Genomic DNA, 11453 nt, shown 5'->3' on the forward strand with positions numbered 1-11453 from the left:
CTAATACCGAAGCCTGGTGCCCTGTGAAAAGACTCAGGGCGAAGAGAAACTGGCTAAATATGGAATTAGACCCTTGACTTGAACGGCATGAAACGAGAGAAGAAATGTAAGTCCACTTACACCTAAAAAACGACAGCTAGTATTCAAATTCTGCCTTCACACGCATGCTACCGTATCTTTTTTATGTCCATACTTTACAAGCTAGGAAATCTATATATTTCCTTTTATCACGAGGACGAACTAAATTTGAAGAGACTTTCTGGTCTCTGAATCCATGGAAACAACTCAGGAGGAAGAAAGACTAGGCGGCTTTATACTCTAGATTAGGAAATTCAGGACAGCAGGTTCTACCGACCCCCCTCCGGAGACAGTCTCAGGGCGGTTACTTTAATACCAGGGGCAACACTACGTTAACGAGTCTCCTCCAGTTTCAAAAGCTATTGCACGTACACACCCCTTCCCCAACTGACAAATCACCAATCCATGTATAATTGTTCATTTCGCACACTTTTTTCTACGAGGTTTCTGTACCTTCCTACTGCCACCAGGCCACAAGGAGTTCTCGGATTTTTTTTTTTTTTAACTAAGGATCAAATGGAAGACCCCTCAAGAACCATCCACCAGCTGAAGCCCACCAGGGAGAAGCCAACCTCTCCAGATGCTAATGCCACCCTGTTGCTGTTTCCGGATGCTAATGCCACCCTGTTGCTGTTTCCAATCACATGTGCTAATGAGAGCAGCAGACCAAGGAAAGGCAACACTAAGCATGGCTTATGTATTCGGTTTTCTTTCACATGAAAGGCAGGAACCTCTGCCAGGTCTCACCAGTACACCAGGCTACGTGGACCTGCGAAGGCACAGTTTACTGGGAAGCAAAGCTTTTGAAATAATTCCAGTTTAACACGGCCACGGTTTTCAAAGGGCTGCACTGCTTCCGCTGGGCGCACTGCTCTTTACCATTCAAGGATGAACGGAGACTTCATGCATGTGAACAACAGTTCCCTGGATTAAAATAGGGAAAAAAACAGGGCTAACAGCACATGTCAGCTCAGAAATAAGCTAGGCCAATTCTGCACACGGAAAGACTTTTCATTTCTGCCCCTCTAGATAAAGCAAGCCTACGAAATTTACCATGAAACTAACACCTTCAGCTAAGCATGAATGAAAGGAGGAAGGAAGGAAGGAAACCTCTGAAGCAGCTGAACCTCAGCCTTGACGTTTATGGTCTGACTTTAGGGCTAAAGTCTTTTCATCCAGTTACTCTGGCTTGCTTGTTCCAGGACACCATTCCCTGGTTCCTGCCCAACCCACGGTCCACCTCCATTAACTCAGAATTTCCTGGGTTTGCGGTGACACCAAATGTCACAGCAGAGGGGTTACACCGTGTGGAGGCCGCTTTCAAAGCCTGGTTGCCACCAAACCCCACGAACACCGCTGGCGGCAAGTGCACGACCCAGAGCCCCGCTCTCCCAGCGGGATCGCAGGGCCCCGGCGCCCTGGGCGCTCCATTTCCTCCCTAGGGCGCCGGGCCGTCCAGAGCGGCTCACGCGGTCCCCACGGCCCACCCCCTCGGCCCCTGGAGCCCGCCGGGACACACACAGCAGAGGGACCACCCCGCGGAACGGGGGCGTGGGGCTGGAACAGGCGGGCGCCGGGGGCCGCGCGGGAGGGCCGGCCGAGTCGGGCGCGGGGGCCGGGAGGGGACGGTCTCGGGGTGTGGGTGGGTGGCCGACCTCGTCCGGGGCGCGGGGGCCCTCCGCCTGCATCACCGGGGAGGTCCGTTCCGTCGAGCGCGGGGCTGGCGGCGCCCCCGTCCCCAGAGGTACCGAGCCGAGACCCAGAACTGCCCCCTCCCCGCGAGGCGGCGACAAGGGGGAGGGGGCATTGCGGCGGCTGGTATCAAAGGGCTGAAAAGAAACTTGGACTCCTGTCTCCCCAGGTACGTGACACGTCGCAAAGGCGGCCGCCTCTCGCCCTCCCCCCCACCCGCTTTTGTGCTTCCCAACATCCCCACCCCTAAATGTCCCACCGCAGAGGACCGGGCTCCCGGCAGCCGGACGAAACTCAACTCAAATTACGTGGAGCGGAGAGCTGGGGCGGGGGGCGACAAGAGGCGTCGGCGGCCGCAGTCCCGGGGGCTGCGCCGGGTCTCCCTCTCCCGAACCAGGCGAGCGCAGAGGGGCCGGGGGCGCCCCCAGCCTCGGGGACACGGCCGAGAGACCCGGGGCGGGTGGCCGGAGCGGAGGTCCGGGCGGAGAAGGGCAGGAGGGACCAGGAACCCCCCTCGGTGCCCCGCGGCGCGGCCGGGGCGCGTGGGCGCCGGGGGTTCCGGGGCCGGGCCGCGGGCGGGCGCCCCACTCACCTTCCTGCCGGCGCCGCCGCCCGCGCCCGCGGCCAGCGCGGAGCCGCCCCCCGAGTACATGTAGTAGGCGATGCCCAGCACCCACAGGAAGGCGAAGCACAGGAGCATCCGCGAGCGCCGCCGCATCCTCCCGACTCGGCCGCCGGCCGCGGCCGCTGCTCGCGAGTCTGCCTGGGGCCGCGGCGGGCGCGGGCCGGGGAGGAGCGGAGGAAGGGGAAGGGCGCGGCGGCTCCTCCTCCGGCGCGGCTGGCGGCGAGGGCGGTGCGCGCCCGGCGGCCGAGCTCCGCCCCGGCCGGGAGCGCCGCGCCGCGCCCGAGCAGGAAGCGGCGGCCGCGGAGGCAGCGAGGGGGTCAGGGAGCAAAGGGCGACCAATCGGCGGCGGCTGCGGGGGCCCGGCGCGGGCGGAGGAGGGGATTACCGCGTCTCCACCGCGGCGGCGCGCCGGCCCCGCGGGGAGGGCCTCCGCCGGCCGCCGCCCCGCCAGCCCCGTGAGTGACAGGTGGCCGCCGGGCGCCCGCGGGGCGCGCGCACATGTGCGCACACACGCGGGCGCCCGCACCAGGGACCCCGGTCGCTGCTGCCGCGCGCTGCCCGGCCGGGAGCGCCACTTCCGCGGTCCTCGGTCTTTGGGACCACCCCAGCCCCCTGGCAGGCTCGCTCTTATTGGCCCACCGACCTGAGTTTTTTGGTGCAAATCCCCCTCCGGGACCCGACTTGGCTGCCGCTCGCTGCAGTTTTCTTACTAATCTTGCAGCAAAACATCCCTGGTGGGGATGGATCCCCAGGTGTCCATTTTATTTATTTATTTAGGCAGAGGTGGCGGCCTGGAGGTAGAAACCGAGAGGTGATTTTTCAGGGGAGCATGTTTCCAGGGATGTACGGAGTGCTGAATAGCAGGGTTTTCTTTTTTGTTTTTAAGTAAACACGAAATGAGGAAGAAGGAAGGCAATATATATTTTTAAATTGTTTTCTTTGTGACTGGTTGCTGTATTAAAAGAAGAAAGAAGAGGCAGCACACGAAACAGCTTTAAAGATGCAGGAAGACAGACCTGTCTTGTAACAGAATCTGTGTAACCTTGACGATGCCCTTGTAACAGCAAAGTTTCCAGTGTTCCTAGGGAAGAAAGAAATGTTACTTAGCGCTTGATATTTTAAAAGGGATTCCGGAAGCTGACCAGTCCAGGGGACAGAAGCAGCTGCCTGCATCTGAATCTCTACTCACATCCTCAATAAAACACAAGCACAAACAAACAAGCCTTCCGCTCTACTAGGAGAGCAAATGCCACGAGCTGAACTTCAAATTACTTCTTCAGTAGAAGAAAGAAAATACCTCAAATTCCAACAGAGCTCCCTCCACTGTTGCCAAGGACTTAAGTGAAACCCAGGCTTAAATCCTTCTATGAAGAGAAAGTCCAACACCAAGGACTAAATACTGAACACAGGTTGGATACTTGAGTGGAAAAGAGAAGAGGTTTGAAAGAGAATGGGACAGGAGGTGGCAGCCTTGAAGAAGCCTTGCTTCTGGGAAAAGTCAGATAAATAGAGAAAGGGCAATGCCCTTCGGAGGTATTGTGGTGAAGGAAAAGTGAGAATTATAGATCCACAGAAATAAAAGACAACCAATCCCTCCCTCAGTGTGGTTATCTATTAAAAAGTGCACTTCAGTATACAGTGAGAAGAGGACATTCTTGAACTATGAACCCCATGTCAAAATGTCTAGTAGCACTAAAACATCAAAATACCTGCATATAAAGCTACTGCAAAAAGGAAAAAAATACATTTCTTATGATGAGAAGATGAATCATAACATTTCACCTGATGAAAATCCCATCAATAAAACGACAAAGCAGAGGAAAATTGTAAGACCTTATGTCAAACTCTCAAGCTGAACAAAGTATCATATAAATGGATACACCCCCCCCCCACATACACACACACACAGATAGAATCAGAAATTCAAAACCTGAGAATATATTAGGCAAAAATTAGGAAAAAATACAGCAGGAGTTGATAAGATTCAGGATAGAAATGGAAAATAAAGACAAAACTATCCCAGAAACAAAGAAGAATTACAAGACGCCCAAGGGAGAATATATCAAATACAGATATGTAAAAGGACACTGAAGAATGGCAAGAAAATATTCAAGAAGTTGAAAATAAAATAAAGAAAGGAGTAAAAAGCTTTCAGAGATAGGTGGTTGAAATGAAAGCCAGGAAAGAAGAACCAAAATACATGTCACTGGAGTCTCTAAAGTAGAAACACCAAACAGTGAAGCAAAATTAATATTAACACCGTCATCCCAGATGTAACATACGGCATGATGACGATAGTTACCACTGCTGTATGGTGCTTTTGAAGGTTGTTAACAGAGTGCGCCCTAAGAGTTCTCATTACCGGGAAAAGAATATTTTTTCTTTCTTTCCTTTTTTTATATCTAAATGAGATGATGAATATTAACTAAACATTGTGATATTCATTTCACAATATATGTTAGTCAAGTCATTATGCTGTGCACAGTGCTATATGTCAATCATATCTCAATAAAACTAGGGGGGAAACTATAATCCCAGAAAATAAGCCAGAAATAAGAGAAAATTTAAATTATATATTGAAAGTACCTTCCATGTACCTTGGAAAACTGAGTGGAATAATCAACTCCAAAACATGTTTTAGTAAAACTATTAGATTTTAAAGGCAAAAAGAGCAAATTACTTATAAAAATATTGAGGCTGGCAACATACAGAGCAACGCAACAGTGGAGCAGTATTTACAAGACACTAAGGAAAGAAAGTACCAGCCAAGGATTTTTGTGTCCAGCCTTTAAGGATCAAAGCTATAGACAAACAGATGAGGACTGAGTACAGAAATTTAGAGAGCATCCTATGCCTTTCCTGGGGAATGAGCTTCCCCCAAACAAGAGCTAACTGAGGAAACCACCAAGTGACGGATGGGAAGACTAGTAGATACACATACTTTCTAATCAAATAGAACAGGTGCAACTGAAAAAAACTGAAGGAGAAGGGAGAGCGAAAAGGGGAAACATAATCATGTAACTGACCGTTAAATAGGTCATAGTTACTAATCAAATGACACCATGTAAAATGGACAGGCCAGATGTTAAAGTGTTAAGAAAAAAGAAAAGAATTAATGTAAAAATATAAAAACTTAACCACTAAAGCAAAACATAAATATTGGAAACCCTGTTCCAAAACCCTAAAAGAAAAAAAAATATTAAATAGCAAAGAATACACACCAAGTGGTGAAAGAAACACAGTAAGTATACCACAATACATGCAGTAATTATAACAGAAAATAACAGGACAGAGTGGAGACCAAACCATACCAGTATATGCATTTACAAATGCACTTCATTTGCCTGTTAAAAGATTTTCAAATTTGGTCATAAAGGAGAAGCCAACTCTAAAAGAGCAGAAGCTGCGATCCTGGTATCAAACAAAGTAGGACAGGCTAAAGAGCATCCGAGGTGAAGAAGGACGATTTATGGCCAAAGCTTCAACTCCATTGTGCATGGCAGTGGGTCTGAAGCACTGTAGTTTGTAAATCTGAAGTCAGAAGAAAGGCTGGAAGTGACGTGGGGAAGCGTAAGGACAAAGAAACTGCAAGAATAAAGTAGACCTCATGACAGCCACTAAAATCCATGAGGGCAAACTGGAACCTACCTCCAACATCGATAATGCAAAAAACAAAACAAACGCCACAATGAGATATCTCCAGTAGCATGGCTATTCTTTTTAAAAAAGCGAAAATGAAAACGAAAAACCAGAATATAGCAAATATTGAAAAGGATGTGGTCCTCGGTTTTCTGCCCAAGCCCGCAGGAGCCTGTTCACGTTGATTGACCAGAATCCGGGAATTTAACACTCCGAGCCCATCCGGATGGCCCCGACCCCCAGCTCTCTGTCCTTTGAAAACACGAAGAATAATGTCCCTGCATCAATTTTTGCTAGAGCCAATCACCTGTCATGCCTGGAACAGGGATCGTACCCATTGCCCTTAGCCCCAATAACCATGAAATCCACATCTATGAGAAGAACGGGAGGCAGTGGGTGAAAACTCATGAACTCAAGGAGCACAACAGACACATCACAGGTATCGACTGGGCTCCCAAGAGTGACCGCATCGTCACTTGCGGGGTTGACCGCAATGCCTACGTCTGGGGTCAGGAGGATGGTGTCTGGAAGCCGACCCTGGTGATTCTGAGAATTAACTGTGCGGCCACTTTTGTCAAGTGGTCCCCGCTAGAGAACAAATTTGCTGTGGGCAGCGGAGCACAACTCATTTCTGTTTGTTACTCTGAGTCCGAGAATGACCGGTGGGTTAGCAAGCACATTAAAAAACCCATTCGCTCCACGGTCCTCAGCTTGGATTGGATCCCAACAACGTCTTGCTGGCAGCAGGATCCTGTGATTTCAAATGCAGAGTGTTTTCTGCCTACATTCAAGAAGTGGATGAGAAGCCAGCCAGTACGTCCTGGGGCAGCAAGATGCCTTTTGGTCATCTGATGTCAGAGTTTGGTGGCAGTGGCCCTGGCGGCTGGGTGCGCAAGGTCAGCTTCTCCGCCAGCGGGAGCCCCCTGGCCTGGGTCAGCCAAGACGGCCCCGTGTCCGTTGCCGATGCCTCAAAAAGCATGCAGGTCTCAACTCTGAAGACAGAGTTCCTGCCCCTCCTGAGTGTGTCCTTCATCTCGCAGGACAGCGTCCTGGCTGCTGGCCATGACTGCTGCCCCATGCTCTTTAGCTGCGCCGACCGCGGCTGCTTGACCTTTGTCTCCAAGCTAGACATCCCGAAACAGAGCATCCAGCGCAACGTGTCAGCCACGGAGCGCTTCTGCAACATGGACAAGCGGGCCACGACCGAGGACCGCAACCCGGCCCTGGAGATGCTGCACCAGGACGGTATCACTCAGATGTCTATTTATGAGGTAGACAGGCAAGATTGTCGCAAATTTTGCACTACTGGCATCGATGGAGCCATGACCTTTTGGGATTTCAAGACCTTAGAGTCTTCTATCCAGGGCGAGCCTCCCAGATCCAGCATGAGGACGGACAGGCTGCGCCGGGCAGCTCCGCCATTCGCATCCTGGGGAGGAGAGCCAGCCGCCAGGAAACACTGAAGACACATATGGCGCAAACCTTGTTCTGTGTTTTGTTTGAGAATAATTGGTGAAAGTATCGGTTTTTTAAAAGCAGCAGTGATTTGGGTTTTATTTTTTGTTTTTTTTGTTTTGCTATTTCATTCCATTCTTGACCAAAGCTTCTCTTTAAGTAGTATATTATGGAAAAGTGTCACACTAGCTTAAAGGAAGGGGTGGGGGAAGTATGTAAACTGTCTGCTAAAAAATTAGATGAAAATACTGACTGTGAAAAAAAAAAGAGGAAAAGGATGTGGAGCAATTGGAACCCTTGTGTGTTGCTGGTGGGAAGGCAAAATGGTACAGCTGCTGTGGAAAACACTTTGGCTGTCCCTTAAAAACTTAAACCTAGAATTACCATATGATTCAGCAATGCCACTCTGGGTACCTACCTAAAAGAAGTGAGAGCAAGGACTTGAACATGTGCTCCCATGTTCATGGCACCGTTATCCACAAGAGCCAAAACATGCAAGCAGCCCGGTGTCCATCAACAAATGAATGGATCAGTGAAATGTGACATACAATGGAATATTATTCAACTTTAAAAAGAAAGGAAATTTAAAAAACAAACATGGTTCTGATGCACCTAGGGGCGGGACAGGAATACAGACGCAGACGTAGAGAATGGACTTGAGGACAAGGGGTGGGGGAAGGGCAAGCTGGGACGAAGTGAGAGAGTGGCATGGATGTATATACACTACCAAATGTAAGATAGATAGCTAGTGGGAAGCAGCCGCATAGCACAGGGAGATCAGCTCGATGCTTTGTGACCACCTAGAGGGGTGGGATAGGGAGGGTGGGAGGGAGACATGAGAGGGAGGGGATATGAGGATATATGTATACATATAGCTGATTCACTTTGTTATACAGCAGAAACTAATACAACATTGTAAAGCAATTATACTCCAATAAAGATGTTAAAAAAAAAAGTAATGCATGCCATTAGAAGAGCTCAATGGCCACACACCCCTTTAGAAGACAAGTTGCCTTTGTTTAAAATGCTCTGATTTTTTATTAACAGCTTCATTGAGATATAATTGATTCATTTTAAGTGTAACGTTCAGTGATTTTTAGTACATTAACAGGATTGTGCAAACATCACCAAAATCTGTTTTTAAGCATTTCTAACCTTCCAAAAAAGAAACCTTGTACCCATTTATAGTGACTCCCTCTTCCTGCCCCTAGCCCTACATAATGAGAGACCTACTTTCTGTCTTTACAGGTTTTATGATCAATTCTTCATGAATAATTTGTGACTGGAACTATGTTTTCAGTTAAATTCAAGTTTGGATTCTGTTTTTCAAAGCTTTATAATTAAATAATTTTTAATGTCTAAAAAAAGAAAGGAAAGGAAATTCTGACGTAAGTTATAACATGATACTAAGTGAAATAAGCCAGGCATAAAAGGACAAAAAGTATGAGCCCACTTACATGAAGTACCTAGAGGAGTCAAATTCACAGACAGAAAGTAGAAGAGTGGTTGCCAGGGGCGGGAGGGAGGAAGGGGGAGTGATTGTTTAATTGGTACAGAGTTCCAGTTTGGGGAGATGACAAAGTTCTGGAGATAGACTCTGGTGCAGAACTATGTGAGTATGCTTAAAGTCCCTGAAATGTACACTTAACAATGATTCAGGGACTTCCCTGGTGGCACAGTGGTTAAGAATCTGCCTGCCAATGCAGGGGGCATGGGTTCGAGCCCTGGTCCAGGAAGATCCCACACACCACAGAGCAACTAAGCCTGTGCACCACAACTACTGAACCTGTGCTCTAGAGCTCGCAAGCCACAGCTACTGAGCCCACGTGCCACAATTACTGAAGCCCAAATGCCCAGAGCCCATGCTCCGCAATAAGATAAGCCACCACAATGAGAAGCCTGCGCACCGCAACGAAGAGTAGCCCTGGCTCGCTGAAACTAGATAAAGCGCGTGCACGGCAACAAAGACCAAGGCAGCCAAAAATAAATAAATTAATTAATTTTTAAAAAATGATTCAAATGGTAAATTTTATGTTATGTATATTTTACCACAATAAAACGACATGACAAATTGGAAGAAATTGTTTCCACACCTATCATAGATAAAGGGGTAAGGTTATATCACTAATATATAAAGAAGTTAAACACTGAGATGGGCAAAACACATAAACAGACAATTCACAGTAAAGATCTTAAGAGTTCATAAATATGTGAAAAGAGGTTAAACTTTACTCATAAAAGAGTTGCAAATTAAAACTACAGAGGTACTGGTTATCCCCCCCAACAAACTGGCAAAAATTTGAAAACTTGACCAGATACTGTATTGGGAGGGGTATAAAAAAGACTAAGGAAGACTTTTGTGAACAGATATGGAGTGATTTCGAGGATATATTATTAAATATGAAATGAAATATTAAATGCAAAGTGCAATAGCTTATATATTGCGTGCTACTTTTTGTGTAAGAAAGAAGGGAAAATAAGAAAACATACAAATATCTGTTTATTTGGGCAACACACACACCAATGATAAACCAGAAAACAATGAAATGAGTTACCTGTAAGGAGTGGTAGGAAGAGGCAGAAGGGACAGGAGGACTGACACCTGTCACCTTTCTTCTAGGCTTGACTTCTGAAAACATGTTAATGTCCTACATATTCGAAAGTAAAGTAAGGGCTTCCCTGGTGGCGCGGTGGTTGGGAGTCCTCCTGCCGATGCAGAGGACTCGGGTTCGTGCCCCGGTCCGGAGGGATCCCACATGCCGCGGAGCAGCTGGGCCCGTGAGCCATGGCTGCTGAGCCTGCGCGTCCGGAGCCTGTGCTCCGCAGTGGGGGAGGCCACAGCAGTGAGAGGCCCGCGCACCGCAAAGAAGAGTAGCCCCCCGCGTGCCGCAACTAGAGAAAGCCCGCACGCAGCCCAAAAGAAAGGGGGAGGGGCTGGTTAAAAGGTCACAGGAGCCAGCTTGAAGGGCACCCATTGGCTAAATCTAGGACATATATGTGTCACAATAAATACTGAATAAAATAGAAATCTATGAGTACATGCTGATAATTAATAGATAAATAAATAGAGGAGATGGGAGGGCTCTTTCTTTCAGTAGAATGCCAACTGATAAAGGTGAAGGGAAGGTGAAGATGAAAATCATTGTTTTGCAACCATCATAGTAATGATTGGAGAAGACTCATCAATAGATTCTAAAGTGTGTGTGTGTGTGTGTGTGGCAGGGCTTGCAGGGGAGGAACAGGGGAGTGTGATGAGAGGGAGGACATTTACAAGGTCTGCAAATGTCTTTCATCAGAATACTTATTAGTTACAGAGGGAAACCAGTACAGTAGAGAGACTGGGCAGCACCCTGGCCAGGTGATCAAATGACTCACTCGTGAGGGTCAGGTGGACATCCTGTGTCTGCAGAAATACCCTGAGAAGGACACGACACACTATTTGGTATTCTGGCCCAGGATACATAACTTGAATCTCATAGCGAATAAATACTGAAAAAAAAAAAAACAAAATTGAAGAACAGTCTGTAAAATAATTGGCTTGTGTTCTTCAGAAATGTCACTATGATGCAAGACAAGGAAAGGGTTAGGAGCTGCTCCAGACTAGTGGACCTAAGGAGACGGGATAACTGCATGAGTACGTGATGCCCTACAAGGGGCTGAAAACGTGACGAGGACAATTTACAAAAGTGGATGAAACCAGTGCGCGTTCCAAGGTCATGTCTAGCAGTTCCTCCACCCTTAGTGAGGTCTGAGGCAGCTTCTTCACTTTGTGTTTGACCAACGCTGCCAACCCTTTCAGTAGTGAGAGGCTAAGCTGCGGCTGGAAAGATCATAATATATATCTTCTTTGCGTTCCTGTGTTACACTAGTATCTTTCAAATGTTGTTTCTTTTACTAGAATGTTTATTTAGATTCACAATCCAAGTTTATAAATGACATGGATCACATATTTGTTGTTTATCAG

General features: G+C 47.9%; 1 protein-coding gene and 1 pseudogene across 2 annotated transcripts in view; one reads left to right on the forward strand and one right to left on the reverse strand.

Moving 5' to 3' along the window:
* The window catches only part of GALNT2 (polypeptide N-acetylgalactosaminyltransferase 2), a 180064-nt gene extending 177491 nt beyond the window's left edge, over positions 1–2573 (reverse strand). The window contains exon 1 of one of the 2 annotated variants that reach the window (XM_067711127.1): positions 2363–2573. In XM_067711127.1, the coding sequence (XP_067567228.1) occupies positions 2363–2488 (126 nt within the window). In that variant the 5' untranslated portion in view covers positions 2489–2573. The remainder of the gene's footprint in view (positions 1–2362) is intronic. The other variant, XM_067711128.1, reaches the window with a different exon arrangement.
* A 505-nt stretch (positions 2574–3078) lies between these two features.
* Positions 3079–8257, forward strand: LOC137209441 (actin-related protein 2/3 complex subunit 1A pseudogene; annotated as a pseudogene).
* The last annotated feature ends 3196 nt before the right edge of the window (positions 8258–11453 follow it).

Source organism: Pseudorca crassidens, chromosome 16, assembly GCF_039906515.1.
Source record: "Pseudorca crassidens isolate mPseCra1 chromosome 16, mPseCra1.hap1, whole genome shotgun sequence".
NCBI classification, from domain to species: domain Eukaryota; kingdom Metazoa; phylum Chordata; class Mammalia; order Artiodactyla; family Delphinidae; genus Pseudorca; species Pseudorca crassidens.